The sequence below is a fragment of the Ochotona curzoniae genome, unplaced genomic scaffold, assembly GCF_017591425.1.
Source record: "Ochotona curzoniae isolate NIBS_2020 unplaced genomic scaffold, NIBS_Ocur_1.0 contig_4502, whole genome shotgun sequence".
Lineage (NCBI taxonomy): Eukaryota > Metazoa > Chordata > Mammalia > Lagomorpha > Ochotonidae > Ochotona > Ochotona curzoniae.
In genome coordinates, this window is record NW_024466308.1 from 959,336 (window position 1) to 979,283 (window position 19,948).

The 19,948-nt window shown below is 67.4% G+C and overlaps 2 protein-coding genes across 4 annotated transcripts; both read right to left on the minus strand.

The window, feature by feature from the left end:
• Positions 1-1,123: 1,123 nt before the first annotated feature.
• ZNF653 (zinc finger protein 653) lies at positions 1,124-12,246 on the minus strand. 2 transcript variants are annotated; one of them, XM_040986353.1, is made up of 9 exons: positions 11,957-12,246; positions 8,808-8,851; positions 8,178-8,393; positions 4,274-4,897; positions 3,790-3,934; positions 3,595-3,706; positions 3,077-3,191; positions 2,473-2,572; positions 1,124-1,541 (listed from the first exon to the last, which is right to left on the minus strand). In XM_040986353.1, exons 1-9 carry the CDS (start codon positions 12,244-12,246, stop codon positions 1,364-1,366), a joined length of 1,824 nt encoding a protein of 607 aa, XP_040842287.1. In that variant the 3' UTR covers positions 1,124-1,363. The 2 variants fall into 2 exon arrangements, with proteins under 2 accessions (XP_040842287.1, XP_040842288.1); XM_040986354.1 differs by having other exon boundaries at positions 3,790-3,952.
• Positions 12,247-12,774: 528 nt separating this feature from the next.
• On the minus strand, positions 12,775-18,823 carry ECSIT (ECSIT signaling integrator). Of its 2 annotated transcripts, none has more exons than XM_040986358.1 (8): positions 18,748-18,823; positions 16,844-16,944; positions 16,082-16,493; positions 15,770-15,993; positions 14,500-14,551; positions 14,241-14,389; positions 13,191-13,296; positions 12,775-13,059 (listed from the first exon to the last, which is right to left on the minus strand). In XM_040986358.1, the coding sequence occupies exons 2-8, from the start codon at positions 16,922-16,924 to the stop codon at positions 12,809-12,811; spliced, it is 1,275 nt and encodes a 424-aa protein (XP_040842292.1). In that variant the 5' UTR covers positions 16,925-16,944; positions 18,748-18,823; the 3' UTR covers positions 12,775-12,808. The 2 variants fall into 2 exon arrangements, with proteins under 2 accessions (XP_040842292.1, XP_040842293.1); XM_040986359.1 differs by lacking the exon at positions 18,748-18,823 and adding an exon at positions 17,662-17,997 and having other exon boundaries at positions 12,784-13,059.
• Positions 18,824-19,948: the final 1,125 nt, after the last annotated feature.

The following is a 19,948-nucleotide window of genomic DNA, read 5'->3' on the forward strand; positions in this document are numbered from 1 at the left end:
GGAGCACCAATGGCTGGGAGACATCCCTGAGATGGAGCCAACCAGGGCGCGCGGAGCGGAGCGAGCCGCCACACTGATGGACCGGACAGGCCAATCGCGGTGGGCCGCGCGATCGGGGCGGCGGCGAGGGTCCCCGGGTGCGGGCCCTCTCCGGGGCTGGCCGGAGGGCTGGGGGCCACGACCCTTGGCGGCCGAGGACGCGCCCCCATCCTGGTCGCTGCTCCGGGGCGCGGTTCCCATGGAAACCGGCTGCAACCCTGGCTGTGCGGCGCCTCGAAGCGCGCGGACCGGCCTGCGCTTGGAGCTGGGGGCGGACGGGCAGGACCCCCTCCTCCTCCCCGCTTCTTTCTTGTGGTCCCTGCTTGCTTAGCCCGGTCCGCTTCTCCCCACCCCCACCTCCCCGAGCCGGTGCGGCGGGGCTCCCTGGGGCACGTCCCCGGGGAGCGCGTGGGGAGGGCGGCTGGTGTCACGCGGCTGCGGCCACTCGGGGCTAGGCGGCTGGCGCGCCACCTGCCGGCCTCCGGTCCCTCCCCGCCCTCGGCCCCTGCTCACAGCACCGGCGGCCTGGGCATCCTCCCCGGGGAAACGGGGCCAGAGGAGCGGAGGGCCCGGCCCAACCGCTGCCAGCTGAGCCACCCTGAGCTGCCCCGACTCCTCTGGGGCCTGGCGAGGGCCCCAGATCGGGCCCCAGATCCGCTCCTCGCCCAGTTTCCCCCGGGGGACGGGGCCTCTTTGTCGAGCTGTGTGGAAGCCACCACCTCCTCCGAGAAGTCGGCCCTGAGAACAGCCTTAGCAACTCCCCGCGAAGCTGCGAGGCGAGGGGCGTCCGGCAGAATTAGGACTCTCCTGGGGCTCCACCCCGCCGCTCCCTGGCCCCTCTCCCCCACCCCGGGGATCCTGCTCCACCCCGCCGCTCCCTGGCCCCTCTCCCCCACCCCGGGGATCCTGCTCCACCCCGCTGCTCCCTGGCCCCTCTCCCCCATCCCGGGATCCTGCTCAGCCTCGCCAAGCCAGCAGGTGCGCGGATGGCAGAAAGCCGTGTGTGGCTTGAGGGGCAGCCTTGGCTGGTACCGTCTGTCTCCCCCACCTCCCCTAAATCACCCAGGCCGACGGGATGGGCACCTCCTTTCTCACACTTTAATCTCTCGCTTCGCTCCTGCGCCAGCGTCGCAGCTGGGGACGCGACCGTCCAGGGGACCCAGCCCTGGAATGCGGCTTGCGGGGTGTGAGGGGGTCGCCTCCTTCCGGCCCGCGGCTCTGTGGGTCCCCCCAACCCGTCGCGGCTGTCCTGGGCTCTGGCCGGCAGGGGCATGGTGTCCCCAACGGGACGAATAAATAGGGGTGGCAGGTTTGGTCCGGCGGCTCACGCGGGTTTGTGGTCCGGGTGGCTTTTGAGCATGTGGAACTTGACACTGTCCAGCTTCTCGAAGCGCTTGCCGCAGCGCTCGCACGTGAAGTTGTACTGCACCTCGGCCGTGTGCTTCTTCATGTGCCAGTTGAGGGAGGCGCGCTGGCGACACTGGTAGCCGCAGATCTCACACCTGCAGAGGGGTGTCCACGTGGGGGTGGGAGCGCCCTCGGCCCGGGGGTCCGTGTGGGGGTGGGAGCGCCCTCGGCCCGGGGGGCCACATGGGGGTGGGAGCGCCCTCGGCCCGGGGGTCCGTGTGGGGGTGGGAGCGCCCTCGGCCCGGGGTTTGGGGTGTCCGTGTGGGGGTGTCAGCGCCCTCGGCCCGGGGGTCCGCGTGGGGGTGGGAGCGCCCTCGGCCAGGTTTTGGGGTGTCCGCGTAGGGGTGGGAGCGCCCTCGGCCCGGGGTTTAGGGTGTCCACGTGGGGGTGGGAGCGCCCTCGGCCCGGGGTTTGAGGTGTCCACGTGGGGGTGGGAGCGCCCTTGGTCCTCGGGTGTCCACGTGGGGGTGGGAGCGCCCTCGGCCCGGGGGTCCACGTGGGGGTGGGAGCGCCCGCAGCCCAGGGTTTGGGGTGTCCACGTGGGGGTGGGAGCGCCCTTGGTCCTCGGGTGTCCACGTGGGGGTGTCAGCGCCCTCGGCCCGGGGGTCCGCGTGGGAGTGTCAGCGCCCTCGGCCCGGGGGTCCACGTGGGGGTGGGAGCGCCCTCGGCCCGGGGGGTCCACGTGGGGGTAGGAGCGCCCTCGGCCCGGGGTTTAGGGTGTCCACGTGAGGGTGGGAGCGCCCTCGGGCCGGGGTTTGGGGTGTCCACATGGGGGTGTCAGCGCCCTCGGCCCGGGTTTAGGGTGTCCACGTGGGGGTGGGAGCGCCCTCGGCCCGGGGGTCCGCGTGGGGGTAGGAGCGCCCTCGGCCCGGGGTTTAGGGTGTCCACGTGAGGGTAGGAGCGCCCTCGGCCCGGGGTTTAGGGTGTCCACGTGAGGGTGGGAGCGCCCTCGGCCCGGGTTTAGGGTGTCCACGTGGGGGTGGGAGCGCCCTCGGCCCGGGGGTCCGCGTGGGGGGGGGCACTCACTGCAGGGGCGTCTCGCCCGTGTGCGTGCGTCTGTGCACCTCCAGGTGGTTCTTCCTCTTGAAGGACTTGCCACACGTCTCGCAGGTGAATTCGCGGACACCTGCCAGGGTAAGAGGAGAGCAGGTGCAGCCGCCGGGCGGGGAACAGAACCGTGGGGGTGTCCCTGGCCCTGGGCAGCAAAGCAGCCCTGTCCCCCAGCCCCTCCAGCCCCCCACACTTCAATTGGCCCTGCCCTGACTGCTTGGGTTTGTAGGGGGAGCGAACCAGTGGCCCGGAGATTCCTTAAGCTGTCTTCCAAACGTGAAATTAAACAATAACGTCTTTTACACGCTTTCAGGTGAGCTGGAAGCTCGGCCTGGGATTGGCTGCTGTGGGCAGGGATGGGCAAGGAAGGATCTCTCTCTCTCTCTCTCTCTCTCTCCCTCCCTGCAACAGCCAGGGCTGGACCGGGCTGCAGCCAGGAGCCAGGAGCTCCCTCGGGGTCTCCCCTGCGGGTGGCTGGGGTGGCCCAGCTGAGCCGCCCACCAGCTGTTCCTGGGGAGAGCTTTAGTGGAAGCGGGTTGGGAAGCAGGGGCCCTGAGTGCAGCCCGGGGGGGGGCCCGACCTGAGTGGATGATCATGTGTCTTCGCAGGTGGTTGGACAGGTAGAACTTCTTGCCGCAGCCGGGGTGGGGGCACACCTTGGTCTTCCCCTTACGGTGCACCAGGTTCACGTGGTTCTGGGGGAAAGGGTGGGGTGACAGGGTGCCCCACTGCCCTGCCTGCCGACCCCTCGGGTGGCAAGCCTTTGCTTTTCTTTCTCTCGCTCATTAGCACCGTTGGGGACCCCCAGCAGCCACTACAGGAAAATGCATCCCCAGGGAACCTGTCGGGGTCACCTCCTGGGCAGGTGGGGGCTGTGACCAGACGCCGTGACAAGCCCTCTGGGCACTGCTGTGGCCTGATTAGCCTGGGCAGCCGAGGTGGGCATCCCAGTGCGTGGGGGTCCCGAGGCTGCGCTTGATGGGCAAGAGAGTGGACAGCGTGCACAGGTGGCCAGAGGGCAGCGTGGAAGCGCGGCTTGAGCGGGACAGGGATGGGGCTCTGGGGAAGCCGGGTCCCGGCCGGGCGCAGCAGCCTCACCTGGAAGCTGCTCAGAGCCACGTAGACCTGGCTGCAGCCCTCGAAGGGACAGTGGAACATCTCAAGCAGGCCGTCAGCGTCCGTCACCCGTGAGCGCTTGCTGCGCCGTCTCCTGGGGAAGGGCCCCTGACGTCAGCACTCCCGCAGGTGGCAGGCAGGCTGTGAGGCCCCAGCCCCGCCCGGCCCAGCACCCACTTCTCGGGCTCTTTGGGGATCTCATAGATGATGGCGGACATGGCGCCACCCTCCAGCTCCTCCCCGTCCGCCTCGGCTTCTGGCTCGGTGCTCACGGGCACGGCGGCGGCCAGCTCGGCCAGCTCCGGGGGTGGCTCCTCCTTCTCTACGGAATGGACAGAGGCTGGGGGTCCATGAGGGGCCCGGTAGGGGAGGGGCCGCGCGACACCCCCACCCCCTGCCTGGGCCTCGCCCGCACCCCTGCCAAGAGCCCAAAGCAGGCAGACACATGTTCCCACCCGCACCCCTGCCCAAAGCAGACACACACACTCCCACCCGCACCCCTGCCCAGAGCAGACACACACACACTCCCACCCGCACCCCTGCCCAGAGCAGACACACACACACTCCCACCCGCACCCCTGCCCAGAGCAGACACACACACACTCCCACCCGCACCCCTGCCCAGAGCAGACACACACACACTCCCACCCGCACCCCGGACCTTTCTTTGTCTCGATGTCGGCTACAGTGGCAGCGTCCATGGTGCCAGGCTGGCCGCCCTCGGGCTCCGTCTGGGTGTAGGCAGCCACACCCTCCATGATGGCACAGGGTACCTCCTCGCCCAGGCCGCCACCGCCACCAGGGGTGCCGCTGCTGGCCGCCATGTTCAAGTGGATACCGTCGGCCGTGAGGGTGTCATAGCTGGGGCTGGCGATGATGATGACCTGTGAGCCGGGCACCATGCCAGGCACGGGACAGCTGGCCACCACCTCGCCCAGGGCCTCCTGCGGCACGTTCTCAAAGACGGTGCCCGAGCCTGCGCCCATCTGCACGGGCACTGGCACGCACACCACGGTCTCCAGGGCCTCGGGCGCGCCGCCCGCCGTGGACACCGCTGAGCTGGGGCCCAGCGCGGTGCCCTGCTCGGCTAGGTTCTCCATGTGCTGTACGTCAAAGGGGATATGCACACCCTCCTGGGTGATGAGCCCGCTGCTGCCCACGGGGCTGGCGGGGCTGACTGCGGCTGCCGCCACTGACGCCTTGACCGGCTGGCCTTCCGGGGACTCCTCGCTGTCCGAACCGGAGCCGGCGCTGGAGGCCGAGCTGCCCGCGAGGCCATTACCCACTGTCCGGGAGAGAGGAGAAAGGGCCGATGGCAGTGATGGCTGATGGCTGACGGCCTGCCAGCACCTAGTGCTGGGACTCTCCCCACTCTAAGCCGCAGCCGCTTCGCGGGCCTCCCTGCCCTCTCGCCCACCGTGACTCCCAGGCCCCCTGAGCCTCTGGCCTCGCAGCGTGGGCCCCTGGCTGCTCCCCCAGGGCAGCAGTAGATGCTCTGCGTCTGACTCAGACACGAGGGACCAGTGCCCACTCCACACACCAGCTGCATGCAGGTCCCCGGCGGTTGGGGCAGACAGAACCCCCACCAGGCATGTGATTGCCAGGTGGGCCCTGGTCTAATCAGAGCGTCTCCGATGGTGCCTCCCAAGCACCCACAGGGGACGGGAGAGCCCATGCGGAGGGGTCCCTCCAGGCGATCAGCACCCAGCACCCCCCAAGCTGCGCTGTGGGAAGTTTCAGCAACCTGATCTCGAGACAGCGTCCAGTCCCCTCCTAGTGCCACAGACACGCGTAGACAGAGTACAACGAGAACAGACCCCCAGGGCCCTGCAGGACAGACACGCAGTGTTTCTAGAACACTCGGCCCGGCCTCTGGCTGGCTGACTCTGAGCACTTGGAGCTGCTGAGATGACAGGGAGGCCGCTCGTGCCGAGACTTTGTGAGCACCTGCTCCGGAGGGCTGGAGTTCTGCTCCTCAGCCTCCTCCACCAAGCAGGGGTAATGATGGGGGTCTCGTGGGCACCCCAGCCCCAGCTCAGAACCCCTGGGCTCGTGGGCAGCCCTGATGTGCAACTTGCTTAGGCCTAAGTCCGCTCTGTGTTCCACACTCACTCCTGCTGTGTCCGCCAACACCTGCTGGCGCTGGGGACCAACGGCTTCTCCCTGCCCCCTAGCAGGCGCTGCTCATGGCGCCACGGGCCCCAGCCCGGCTCCCAGGAAACACACAGGCCAGCTCTACCTCCAGAGCGCCTTCTTCCAGAAGGGCCCAGGGGACTACAGCCCCCGCGCCCTCTGCGCAGGAAGCGTGGCCAGGCAGGACCTAGCAGGTGCAGGACTTGCGTATGTGGGGAGCCGGGCTAAGCTGGCCTCCCGCACGCAGCATGCCCTCCTGCTCTCTCGCCACCTGCCTCGTGCGGCCCCACAGCCAGGGCCAAGTGGTCCCCAACTCTGCACTGCCTCTTACACAGGCCTCCCCTGACCCTCCCCAGGCGCAGCACAGGGGTCCTCCCCCGACCCTCCCCAGGCGCAGCACAGGGGTCCTCCCCCGACCCTCCCCAGGCGCAGCACAGGGGTCCTCCCCCGACCCTCCCCAGGCGCAGCACAGGGGTCCTCCCCCGACCCTCCCCAGGCGCAGCACAGGGGTCCTCCCCCGACCCTCCCCAGGCGCAGCACAGGGGTCCTCCCCCGACCCTCCCCAGGCGCAGCACAGGGGTCCTCCCCCGACCCTCCCCAGGCGCAGCACAGGGGTCCTCCCCCGACCCTCCCCAGGCGCAGCACAGGGGTCCTCCCCCGACCCTCCCCAGGCGCAGCACAGGGGTCCTCCCCCGACCCTCCCCAGGCGCAGCACAGGGGTCCTCCCCCGACCCTCCCCAGGCGCAGCACAGGGGTCCTCCCCCGACCCTGCCCAGGCGCAGCACAGGGGTCCTCCCCCGACCCTCCCCAGGCGCAGCACAGGGGTCCTCCCAGGGCACTCTCCGCTGGACGTCTACACTCTGCTAACTGCTTCTCTAGGACCGCAGGCTCCACAGATCCGGGGACCACCCAGGCCCGTGACCACCTGGGACCCCTGCATGCCAGCTGGAGTCCTGGCCCGTCCATGTGCGGTCCAGCTCCCTGCTGGTTCCTCTGGGAGATGGCAGGTGATGGCCCAAGTCCTGGGGTCCCTGCCACCCATGTGGGGTTCCTGGCTTGTGGCTTCACTCTGGCCAGCTCTGGCTGTTGCAGCCAGTTTTTTAAGCATTTATTTTTTAACGCAAAGTCAGATATACAGAAAGGAGGAGAGACAGAGAGGAAGATCTTCCGTCCGCTGGTTCACTCCCCAAGTGGCCATGATGGCCGGAGCTGAGCCGCTAGGCCACGGCTAAAATCCTGCCGGGCTCTGTTGCAGCCATTTGGGGCATGAACCAGTGGAAGGGAACTCTCTCTCCTTCTGTGTCTCCCCTCATCACTTGCTTCAAAATTAAGTCTTCAGAGGAAAAAAAAAATGCCTGCTGCCTCAACAAGACCCTAAGGACACAGCTGGGGTCACGGTCCCAGCGCTGTGTGATGGAGCACCCCACATCAACCTCTCTGGGCCGGAGGTGTTGAATGGGCGAGTGCCCCGCCCGGCTGCCGCGCAGTCTCAGGGCTCTCCCCGCTTCATACTGGCCCTCGGGGCACAGGATGGGACCCCAAGCTCAGGCTCCTGAGGGCTGCAGGAGGGAACCATGAACATGCACAACATACAGAGGGGGCTGCACCACGGCCCTCCCCCACCCCCAGAGCTGGGGTGCTCATCCAGTGAGTCGGTGCAGGTCAGGGGACCTGCTGGGCCCCCTCCCAGTGGCCGACAGCAGACTGCTCTTGGCCCTGTTACGAGGGGCAGGGAGCAGCCGTGCCCCTGGGCCTCCCGCTGGCCGGCTCGGCACTGCAGAGGACCTGGCTCGGGGTTGTGTGTGTGGGATTAGCCAGTCACCACGCTGGTGCCTGAGGCCCGGATCGGGCAGGCCACCCCCACCCGGCCTGCCTTGCCAGATGGGCCTGCGCCCTCTTCCTGGGGCTGGCAGGCACAGCACAGGGCGGGGGGCGGCAGGCGGAAGAGGCCGCTCGGTGTGCTGGGAGCGTGGCCCGCGCGCACCGCAGGGTGACCGTGGGCGAGGGTCCCACATGGAATACCTCTCGCTCCTGGCTTCCCCTCCACCAGCTGGGATGCCACCTGCTCGGCGCCATCTGCCAACACGGGCTCCACCTTCGGCCCTAGCGGGGCCCCTGGCGGGCGCCTCACACACACTGCTGCTCGCTCGCAGTGGACGCCCGGCTGCCCCTCGCTGCCTACAGCGATCCCCTGTGCCCCAGCAGGACCACGGCCCCCGGCCCCCAGCCCCGGCCCCGAGCAGGCAAGCAGCCCACGCCTGACCAGAGACGGAGCGGGCAGAGGAAGCCAGGAAAGAAGCATGAGCGACCAAGGATGGAAGACGGCAGAGAACTGGCAGGGTAGAGAACAGACACAGGAGGGTTGGGCAGGGACCTGCTGTGCCCAGCCTGCCCCCCAGCCGGGCCCTGGCTGCATGCACGGAGGGGCTCACCTTTGTCGCTGTCGGGGTCCGAGTCGCTGAGCGGCTTCAGGGGCGAGTGCAGGTCCTGGAAGTAGCGGTGGCCGGCCTCGCATTGCCACACAGCCGTGGTGTACAGGCCGAAGGTGGGGTCCAGCTCGGCCAGGTGCGGCTCGTACGGGCAGCGATGTTTGTGGTCTTCGTACCAGATGACCACATTCTTCAGGCAGTTCACGTTGCGCCGCCGCCCTGCCCACACCACAGGGCCAGGGGCTCAGTGCCACCCTGCCTCCCGGGTACCCTTCCCCTGCCCACACCACGGGCCAGGGGCTCAGCGCCTCCCTGCTACCCCTTCCCCTGCCCACACCATGGGCCAGGGGCTCAGTGCCACCCTGCCTCCCGGGTACCCTTCCCCTGCCCACACCATGGGCCAGGGGCTCAGTGCCACCCGGCCTCCCAGGTACCCCTTGCCCTGCCCACACCACGGGCCAGGGGCTCAGCGCATCCCAGGTACCCCTTGCTCTGCCCACACCACGGGGCCAGGGGCTCAGTGCCTCAGCGCCCCAGCTCTCTGCCAACCCACACCCCACTTCCCGCTGTGGGGCCTTTCTGGGTCCCCTGCCCCTTCACTTCCTCCCTCCCTGCCTCTCCCCCCACACTTACTTTTCTTCCGTTTGGGCTTTTTAGGGATTTGCTCCCAAGGCTTCCTACAACAGAGAGAGGCTGTGAGGGCGGGAGAAGCGTGGTGACGCCGCCCTGCTCTGGGGAGAGGGAGCTGCATCAGGGTCCCTGGTCCCGCAGCAGCCCCCCACGGTCAGCAGGATGTCTCTGCTGGGCTGTGCAGCTCCAGTGACGTCAGGATATCCTCCAGGTCCCCACCCTGCCACGGTCAGAGACTGGAGACATGAGGAAAGAGGGGGATGGGGTGGGCACCGCGCACGCACTGAGGTTAGGATGGGGCCCAGACCCAGCTCCGCCCCAGCTCCCAGCTCAGGTGCACCCTGGGAGGCGATAAGAGATGGCTTGTCACCCATCAGGCAGAGCTCCTGGCTCCTGGCTTCAGATCAGCTCAGCTCCGGCCATTGTGGCCTCTTGGGGAGTGAACCAGCGGATGGAAGATCTTCCTCTCTGTCTCCCCTCCTCTCTGTATATCTGAATTTGCAACAAAAATATATAAATCTTTCAAAAAGTTTTTTTTTAATTTTTAAACTTAGAAATGAATAAATAAATAAAGAGGAGCTGAAAAGAAGGGAAGAAGGCCACGTGCCTATAGATGAGCATGAACTGTAAACAAGCAGAAAAACAAATAAACAAGACAAAGCCCCAGCAGCAGCCGGGCTCTGGGGCGGAAGGGAGGGGGCTGCAGCAAGGACCCCAGAGGGGCTTCCAGGACCCTGCGCTGCCCCACTGCGCCTGCCTGTCGGGTCCCCAGGTGGCATGAACAGGCAGGGCAACAAGCGTCAGACCCTCCGTGGGCAGAGTGCCACGGGCACTCAGTGCCTGCCTGGCGAGGGCCCCGAGTGCCCTCTGGCAGCCCTGCTCCTGGGCTGGGAGGCGCACCTGCCTTGGCCCCCTGGGTGAGCGGGCAAGATGCAAACCAGGAATGTGAGTGAGGCAAGACCCCAGGTGGGAGGAATCGGGGGGACGGGGGAGAGCCCAGGACAACACTGAGGGATTCCGGCCTCCTGTGCAGGGACAGCTGCCCCCGGTGTCCCCTCTGCAGCTGACGACCCCAGGCCTGTCCTCCTCACCTCCTCTCACCCCCACCTGGCTGCCCCCTGCCCTTCCCCCTTGCAGGCACAGCAGCTGTGCCCTGACCATGGTCAGCTGCTCCAGCTTCTGCAGCGTGGCTCCACAGGGCGTCTGCCACCCCTGGGAGTGAAGGTGCCTCTCGTCAGCCAGCTGCAACTCCGCTCCCGTGCCCTCGCTCACACCCAGCCCCACACATACACCCTGGGCTTTGCTCCCAGCACTGCGCCCCCAGAAGCCAGGAGGCTCAGAGAAATGGGGTTCAAACGGTGGGGGCTGGGCGTCAGCTAGACTACAGGAATGGAGCCCCACCCTGCAGCCCCCTGGGGCCGTACCCCAGACTCAGGAAAGACACAGCTGCATACCAAGGTCGAGGTTTCCAAGGCACACCCACCACCGGGGGCCTCAGAGGGCCGGGCCAGGGACAGGAACCTTGGGGGACGCTGAGCAGCAGCTGGTCCATGGGGGACCGGGTCAGCAGAACCCAGCACTGGGTGGCCAGGGTGCCAGCGAGGACCAGGGCCCGAGAAGCCCAGCAGGCAGGCCGGGGCAGAGCCTGGGGTAGAGCTGCTTAGGACGGGGCGGCCTGGAGCCCGGCAGCCGGACAGAGCCAGGCCAGGGAGGTCAGCCGGCTGCCCAGGCAGGGAAGGATGCCCAGACAGCAAGGCAGGTGCAAGAAGGGGCGGGGCCTGTGACAGGAGGGGCATGACCACGGGCTTGCTGGTGGCCAAGGGGGCGGGGCCTCAGACAAGAGGGGCGGGAGCTCACAGGGGTCAGGGGCGTGGCCTCCCGCAGCCCCTCCTCACCATCCTCCAGCCCACAGCCGGGCCCTCACCCGTGGCTTGGGGCTGGCACCGGGGGCGTTGCCAGGTGCCGGTGGGGCGTGGCCTCCCTCTTCCCGCCCCCGCTGGTCCTCTAGGTCATCCCCTCCTCTCCCCATCCTCCCACGGCCCCTCCTCCGGTCCTCTCCGTCCTCCTCATTCAGTCCTCCCGATCCTGCTGAGCCTCACCCTCCCAGTCCTCTCCTTCATCTCCATCCTTCCGACCTCTCCGTCCTCCCGGTCCTCTTGGTCCTCCCTACACTCCTCTCCCTCCTCCAGGTCCTCCCTACACTCCTCTCCCTCCTCCAGGTCCTCTCCCTCCTCCAGGTCCTCTCCGTCCTCCTGGTCCTTCCGATCCTCCCCGTCCTCCCCGTCCTCCTGGTCCTTCCGGTCCTCCCTGTGCTCCTCTCCCTCCTCCAGGTCCTCCCCGCCCTCCCCGCCCTCCTGGTCCTCCCTGCCCTCCTCTCCCTCCTCCAGATCCTCCAGGTCCTCCCCGTCCTCCCTGTCAGGTCCTCTCTCGCTCCGCGCCCGGTCCCTCCTCCAGGTCCTCCCCATCCTCCAGGTCCTCCCCGTCCTCCTGGTCCTCCCTGCCCTCCTCTCCCTCCTCCAGATCCTCCAGGTCCTCCCCGTCCTCCCTGTCAGGTCCTCTCTCGCTCCGCGCCCGGTCCCTCCTCCAGGTCCTCCCCGTCCTCCTGGTCCTCCCTGTCCTCTCCCTCCTCCTGGTCCTCCCCGTCCTCCCTGTCAGGTCCTCCCCCGCCCCGCGCCCGGTCCCTCCTCCAGGTCCTCCCCATCCTCCAGGTCCTCCCCGTCCTCCAGGTCCTCCCCGTCCTCCCTCGCCCCGCGCCTGGTCCCTCCTCCAGGTCCTCCAGGTCCTCCCCGTCCTCCTGGTCCTCCCTGTCCTCTCCCTCCTCCTGGTCCTCCCCGTCCTCCCTGTCAGGTCCTCCCTCGCCCCGCGCCCGGTCCCTCCTCCAGGTCCTCCCCATCCTCCAGGTCCTCCCCGTCCTCCAGGTCCTCCCCATCCTCCCTCGCCCCGCGCCTGGTCCCTCCTCCAGGTCCTCCAGGTCCTCCCCGCCCTCCCTCGCCCCGCGCCCGGTCCCTCCTCCAGGTCCTCCCCGCCCTCCAGGTCCTCCCCGCCCTCCCCCGCCCCGCGCCCGGTCCCTCCTCCAGGTCCTCCCCGTCCTCCAGGTCCTCTCCATCCTCCCCGCCCTCCCCGTCCTCCCTCGCCCCGCGCCCGGCCCTCACCCGTGCCGCCCGCTGCGCTGGCCGCGCTCCAGCGAGATGAGGTAGGCGGCCAGCTTGGCGTCGCTCCAGCCGCTGCGGCGCCGCAGGTCCACCCAGGGCCCGTGCGCCTCGCCCAGGTACACGCGCCGCACGTCGTACTTCTTCCGGGACTCGAGCCGCCGCCGGGCCCGGTCGGACTCGGTGAGCCGGGGCCGGCCCCGAGCCTTGCGGCCCGCCGCCCCGGGCCCGTCCTCCCCGCCCGCCGCCCGCTCCGCCCGCTCCGCCCCGGCCTCGGCCGGCCGCGCCGCCATCCCCCCGCCCCGCTCGCCGGCCGCCCCCGTTGTTAGGAGCCCGGCCGGAAGTGGCGCGCATGGCCCGCGCCGCCGGGAGATTTCTCACGCACCCGCTGCCCCGCGGCGGCGCCAAAAAACAAAACACAACAAAACCCAAACACCCGGGGCCGGGGGTGCCGCGGGCGGCACTGCGCATGCGCCCTGCCCGGCGGCCGCAGCGCCTGCTGCAGGTCAGCGGGACAGTGGAGGCTCTGGGGCTCTGGGACCCCGGACCCCGGACCCCGGACCCCGGACCCCCGGACCCCCGACCCCCGACCCCCGGACCCCCGACCCCGGACCCCCGGACCCCCGACCCCCGACCCCCGGACCCCGGACCCCGGACCCCCGGACCCCCGACCCCCGACCCCCGGACCCCGGATCCCCGGACCCCGGACCCCCGGGGCCCCCCCGGACCCCCGGACCCCCGGACCCCCGACCCCCGGACCCCCGGACTCCCGGACCCCACACTCAGACAGGAGGAGGGCGGGTCCCGAGCGGGAAGCGTTTATTGGCCGTCACCCCTCGCAGCCCGCGGGGTCACTCAGCGCTGGCCCTGCTGCTGCAGGACCTCCTCGTCTTGGTCCTGGGCCTCGGGGGGCGAGCGCTCCTCCAGGCCCAACGAGGACGACGTGGAGTCCGGCTGCAGCTCCCCGCTGGACCCCGTCAGGCGGAACAGCACGGGGATCCGGGCCAGGGCTGGGTTGGTCTCCTGCAGAGCCTGGATCCACTTGGCCAGGGTGGCCTGGTCGTGGGCGCCCGCCATGCACATAGCGAAGACGGGGCCCTCCTCCACTGTTGGGGCAGAGAGGGGCGGTGACTGCTGCTGTGGGCGGTTCCCCCCGGGCCCAGGGGCCCACCGGTTAAGGGCAACTGGGGATCCCTCTTCCCTGCCCCCGGGGCTGCACCCCCACCCTGTCTCTAACCTTCACTGATGTCGAACTTGCTGTCATCCCAGCCGCTCCTCGAGTACTCCAGGTCCAGCTGCATCGGGTAATACAGGTTCCACTCCTCCCGGACCTCCTCCACTTCCTACGCCGAGAAGGGGGCCGGGCAGGGTCAGAGAGACCGTCCTCCCGGGCAGGCCGGGGCAGGGCAGGGTCAGAGGACAGGGCAGGCCAGGGCAGGGTCAGAGGACAGGGCAGGACAGGGCAGAATCAGAGAGACCATCCTCCCGGGGCGGGGCGGGGCAGGGCAGGGCAGGGCAGGGCAGGGTCAGAGGACAGGGCAGGGTCAGAGGACAGGCCAGGACAGGGCAGGGAGGGTCAGGAGCTAGGACAGGGCAGGGTCAGAGGACAGGGCAGGCCAGGCCAGGGCAGGGCAGGAAGGGTAAGGGGCCAGGCCAGGGCAGGGTCAGAGAGACCATCCTCCCAAGGCAGGCCAGGGCAGGGCAGGGTCAGAGGACAGGGTAGGACAGGCCAGGACAGGGCAGGGAGGGTCAGGAGCTAGGACAGGGCAGGGTCAGAGGACAGGGCAGGGTCAGAGGACAGGGCAGGCCAGGCCAGGGCAGGGCAGGGAGGGTCAGGGGCCAGGCCAGGGCAGGGTCAGAGAGACCATCCTCCCAAGGCAGGCCAGGGCAGGGCAGGGTCAGAGGACAGGGTAGGACAGGCCAGGACAGGGCAGGGAGGGTCAGGAGCTAGGACAGGGCAGGGTCAGAGGACAGGGCAGGGTCAGAGGACAGGGCAGGCCAGGCCAGGGCAGGGCAGGGAGGGTCAGGGGCCAGGCCAGGGCAGGGTCAGAGAGACCATCCTCCCAAGGCAGGCCAGGGCAGGGCAGGGTCAGAGGACAGGGTAGGACAGGCCAGGACAGGGCAGGGAGGGTCAGGAGCTAGGACAGGGCAGGGTCAGAGAACAGGGCAGGGTCAGAGGACAGGGCAGGCCAGGGCAGGGCAGGGCAGGGTCAGAGGCCGGGGCTTCAGCAACCTTCGATCCCCAGGGACCCCCCCCCACACACACACCCAGGCAGGAGTCCCTCACCCTCTCCTCGGGGGGCAGCAGGTCAGCTCGCAGGATGTGGTAGTAGACACACTTGTCCCGCAGCCACAGTGAGAAGGGGCCCTCGACAAAGACGGGCCGGGCTGGGTTATGGCGCGCCAGGGCGGCCTGCTGCTCGGGACTCTGTATTCCTGGGGTGGGCAGGGGGATATACGCCAGTGTGCCTGGGGCCTTGCCCGTGGAGCTGGCCCACCCAGCAGGCCCCGCAGCCGGGGCAGGGCCGCCACGCACAGCGCCTTACCCACGATGTGGGGCTGGGCCTCACTCGCCGAGTCGTCCGTGGAGGAGGGAGTCTGTGAGGAGGCGTGGGCGAGGAGGCACATGAGGCCACCCGGGTACGTCCAGGACGCTGACCCGCCTCCTGCTGCCCAGCTGGGGGGCTGTGAGCGTGCCAAGGGGTGGTGGTGAAGACACGGGGGTGCCCACATCACAAATCAGAGGGCTGCTGTTCTAGTCCCAGATACAGCACTTTTTTTTTTTTAAGATAAAATTCTTTGAAAAGCAAACACAGAAAACAGAAGCAGACAAATCCCCAGTGTGCTGGTTCACTCCCCAAGCGGCTGCAACGGCAGGAGCCGAGCCGGGCCAGCGGCTTCCTCCAGGTCTCCCGCGCGGGGACAACCTCTGCTGCTTTCCCAGGTGCCTTAGCAGGGTGCGGGACCAGAAGTGGAACAACCGGGATTCGAACCTGCGTCCATGAGACGTTGGCACCAGAGACGGAGGACCAGCCTGCAGCGCTTCAGCCGCCTCCTCGTGGGAGGCCCCTCTGACCCAGCCCTGGCTGCTACAAGCGCTAGGGAGGCAGGCAGCAGATGCGGCAACTCCGTCTCTCAGCCTTACATTTTAAAATTTATTTTTATTGGCAAGGTAGATATACAGAGAGGACAGGAAGATCTTCTATTCATTGGTTCACTCTCCAAGTGACCACACTGGCCAGAGCTGAGCTGATCCAAAGCCAAGAGCCAGGGGCCTCCTGCAGTCTCCCACGCGGGTGCAGGGTCCCCAGGCTTTGGGCCGTCCTCCACTGCTTTCCCAGGCCACAGGCAGGGAGCTGGGTGGGAAGTGGGGCAGCTGGGACTTGAACCGGCGCCCACATGGAATCCTAGTGCTTACAAGGGGGAAGATTACTCATTGAACCGTCATGCCGGGACCTCAAATAAATTAATTTTTTTTAAATGTATTAAACATTTGGGCCCAGCAGGGTAGCCTAGTGGCTGAAGTCCTCACCTTGCAAGTGGGGACAACCTCGCACACGGCACAGGTGTCAGGAAAAAAACTAAAGCAACGCCCCATCCGCCAGCCCCGCCCCTCTGACGGCCCCTCGCCCCTCCTCCCACGTGCGAGACCCCACAGAGGTCTCCAGGACTCCAGCCGCTGTCGGGGGCATTTGGGGAGTGGAGCAATGCGATGTCTCTCTAACAATAGTAAAACAAGGCGTGCGCCAGTTCGGCAGGTGCACAGGGCCCGGTGCGGGGCGGCAGCCGGCGGGGGGAATGGGCGTGGCTGGCTACCTGGTACACGGTGACCTGGGCACTCAGGTCCGGCTCCATGTGCCGCAGGGCCAGCCTGGCCAGGCGCACGGGCTCGGCGGGCAGCTCGGCCGGCACGGGGAAGGGGTTGATGTGTTTGAAGCGGGTGAGCCAGAGCCTCATGCGGAGCAGCTTCAGCATGGGGTAGCTTCCCCGCCCGAAGATCTGCATGAGCAGGAACTCCGTCTGTCTGTCGGGCATCACCCCTGCCAGCCGGGCGGGCCGAGAACAGAAACATCCCAGTCAGGGAAGGGCACGCGGGGAGGGAAGCGGCCCGCGGGGGTGCAGCCTCACCGTGGAACTCCATCTGCTCCAGCAGCGCCAGGCCGCACTCCTGCTGCCTCGGGTAGTGCGCGAAGAGGCGCTGGAAGATGTTGCGCGGCCGGAAGACCTCCTTGGGGAACACGTCGAGCAGCAGGTTGTAGGCGGCCAGGTCGCGCTGCACGCCGTAATCGCGCATCTTGCGCAGGGCCAGGTAGATGAAGTCCACGTGGCCACGCTTGCGCACGTTGTGGCGGCCGAAGCCCTGCACGGCGCGCACGAAGCTCGCTTTGTCCCGCTCGCCTCCGCCGGGCCCCTGCTGCTGCCGGAAGAGCTCCTCGTGGGGCGTCGGGACCCGGAGGGGTCTGCGCTCAGAGTGCTTGTCCTCCGGCGGCCCGGGGGCCACCGACAGCTCCGCGCTGTGGGAGGCTGCACTGCAGTGGAGCTGAGGGAGGAAGATGGGGGTGTGGGTGACGGGGAGCGGTGGCTTCCGCCGGCACCCCGAAGGCCTCTGTGGCATCCCAGTATGGATGTGTGGAAGGACATGGCATGTTGGGAGGCACGTGGGACAGCAATCATGGTAACGTTGGCCTGGGCCATGCACCATGGATACCGTCACCCCAAATGGCCAAATAACACTGGTTCCCGGGGAGCCCGCGGCAGTGGGGGGCGAGGAAGTGGTGACACTCGTGGCCATGAGCACGGACGCAGAGCCGTACGCAGCCAGAGGAGTGCAGTGTTGGGCTCCAAGAGCCGCAGGTCCCCAGCATCCTCTCGCGGCTCCCTTCCGCTTACCTGGGAGAGGGGGACCCCGCGGAGGCCGGCCCAGCCCCTGGCGAGGCCACGGGCCAGCAGCATGGCCTGGGCCCAGCTCATAGCGCCGTGGGTCACGCGACCTGCCCAAGAGACAGCGGGGACTGCGTCAGCCTGGCGGGCACAGCCGCACACAAAGGGCACGTTCTGTCTCGTGTTTTAGAGTTATTCATCGGAAAGGCGAGGTTACAGAGAGAGCTTCCACATGATCACTCCCAGGCAGCCAGAGCTGGGAAGAGCCAGGAGCCAGGAGCTTCTTGCGCGTTTCCCACGTGCGTGCGGGGGCTCAGGGCCTTGGGCCGTCCCCCACTGCTTTCCCGGGCTACAGGCAGGGAGCTGGGTGCGAAGCGGGCCACCAGGATTAGAACCGGCGCCCGTATGGGACCCCGCACGGTGCCTTAGGAGCTCCGACGGTCATCTAAAACGCTGGGTATGTTTTTTAGTGAAGAGTTCATTTAGGGTTTGGTGTTGTGGCACAGCGCATTAAGCTACCGCCTATGCAGCTGGCATCCCATACGGGTGGCTAGTGCATGTCCCTGGTGCTCCATTTTTTAAAAATACATTTTATTTTTGATGATGTTGAGAGGGATGCACGCCCAAGAGGAACACCAAGTAGAGACAGTGGAGGAATGGGCGAAAGTGGATGCGACAACTGCCTCCAGTCTCTTCTTCCCTGGGGGAAGCGGGGAGCGGGGCAGGGCCGCTCCCAGGGGCCCAACAGCGCCAGTGTCGGGGAGGGCACACGGCCGCCCGGTGTCATGCCGGGGACCCCAGGAGCCTGTCCCGACGGTCCTGCTCACGTGCTCTTGTTCTGCAGTGCTGCCGATTTAGCTGCTGCAGGCCAGAGGAACTGCCAGGCCCGTGGGCTGACGCGGTCCACCTCGGCGTCTCTGCTCACACAGATCCTCGCCGGCAAAGCTTGTCCGGCAGAGCTGTGCACGTTGTCCTGCCCTCCGTGGTCCTGCAGTCCTCTGCGGGCCTCCAGGACTGGCTGTCTCGTCCCCTGTACGGTAACCGTAGCCTGGCAGGAGTGAGCCCCGAAAGCCTAATCCTGTGTATGCCAGTATGGGCAGCAGACTGGTCTGGTGGGTGCTGCAGCCCAGCTCAGACCCAACAACCCCACTAGCCAGCCCACACTCATGCGGGCAGCTGCTGCAGGCTGTCCAGCCAGGTCCGCCCCCTGCCCTGGACGGCCCAGAGCCTTGGGACCCTGCACCGCGGGGGAGACGCCGAAGAAGCTCCTGGCTCCTGGCTTCGGATCCCCTCAGCTCCGGCCGTTGTGGCCACTCGGGGAGTGAATCATCAGAAGCAAGATCTTCCTCTCTGTATGTCTGACTTTCTAATCAAAATAAATGTTAAAATTAAGAAAAGTGTCAGGTGAGTGAAGGCATTGTGCACGTGGAATCGCATTTCCTGCCGACGCACCTGCCGACACCGGCCCGGCCAAGCACTCCTGCCACCAGGAGGAGGGTGAAGCCATGCCTGGAGGATCCCTTCCGTCTGGCAACTCTTTCCCACCCAACAGGACGGAACGCTATTGCTACAAGTATGAACCGGCCTCGCCCCCTCCGCCCCCCGAGGCAGGGAACCTTCGAGAACACAGGCTGAGGCGACTCACAAGGCCCGGCCGGCTGCCGACGAGTCCCGCCAGGTCGTGGGGTCCCTGCGGCCCCGACGCCGTGGACATTTCGGGGAGCCCCTTGCCTCTTCCTGTCAGAACCCCGCGCGGACACAGACACCCCGAAAGGTCGCGGCGCCCTGGCCTTGCCCCCCTAACCTCCTGGGGGAACCGCTCTCCGGCGCGGCTGGGCACGAAAGCGAACATCCTGAACAGCTCCCCCAAGCAAAGCTCAGGTCGCCCCCTCCAGCGCCCACCCTCCACCTACCTGCTTCACGCGACCGGACATCGAACCCAGGCCGGTTCCATGTCGCCACTGGGCGCCGCCATGTCGGCCCGCGCCGCTTCCGGGGAAATGGGCGGGCCTGGAGAAAGACAGCCAATCCAGGAAGGGCGTTTCGCTAGGTCCCGCCCCAGCCATGTAGAAGCAGCAAGTAGGGAAGACGAGTCCCGCTGGGCCCCGCCCCTTCAGCGCGCCGGCCACGCCCCCTGAGGAGGTGAAGCCGCGACCCCGGGGACCTGGGAATTGTAGGGTGGCCAGGGAGGGAAGGTGGGCAGGCCGTGTAGGGAAGGTGGGCAGGCCGTGTAGGGTAGCCGGGGAGAGGTGGGCAGGCCGCGTAGGGTGGTCGGGGAGAGGTGGACAGGCCGTGTAGGGTGGCCAAGGAGCGAAGGTGGACAGGCTGTCTGTGGCACGGGACCCTGGGGCTTGTAAACCTGCGACGCCAATTAGGGGCGCCTTGCTTTCCTCACCTGCAATGCTCAGGTGCATTATAGAAAAAGCAGGAAGGAAGAACACGACTTTTTTTTAATTGTATTTTTTTTTAGGATTTATTTTATTTTTATTGAAAGGCGGATATACAGAGAGGAAGATCCTCCGTCTGATGATTCACTCCCCGAGGGGCCTCAAGGTCAGAGTTGAGCTGATCAGAAGCCAGGAGTCTCTCCCGGGTCTCCCACAGGGTCCCAAGGCTTTGGGCCGTCCTCCACTGCTTTCCCAGGCCACAGGCAGGGAGCTGGATGGGAAGTGGGGCAGGCAGAACACGAACCGGCGCCCATATGGGATCCGGGCAGGTAGAGGTGGAGGATTGAGCCAGTTGGAGTCATGGCCCCTGGCTGAGGCGTTTCTTCAGTCTGTAAGCCACAGGCCAGCAGGGTGCATGGCGGAGTCAGCTCCCGTGACTAACGGAGCTGAGAGCAGCGTCAGCCAATCAGATGCTGGTCCAGGAGCCTCCCGCTCCTGCATGTCCAGCAGGTGCAGGGGCAGGCGTGTGCTCACTCCCGCCCTCTGCCTGGCGGGTCCGGCACACACCCGCTGGACCGCAGGGGATGTTGATGTCTCCCCCTCGAAATAGCTGTGGCTTTCCTGTGCCCTGGCTGAGTCATCATGACGTCCCACGCGTGCCAGGGGAGGATGCTCCCAGGCGCACCTGCTGGTTGGGAGTGTTAGTATATTCCTTTCCGGGAATGCC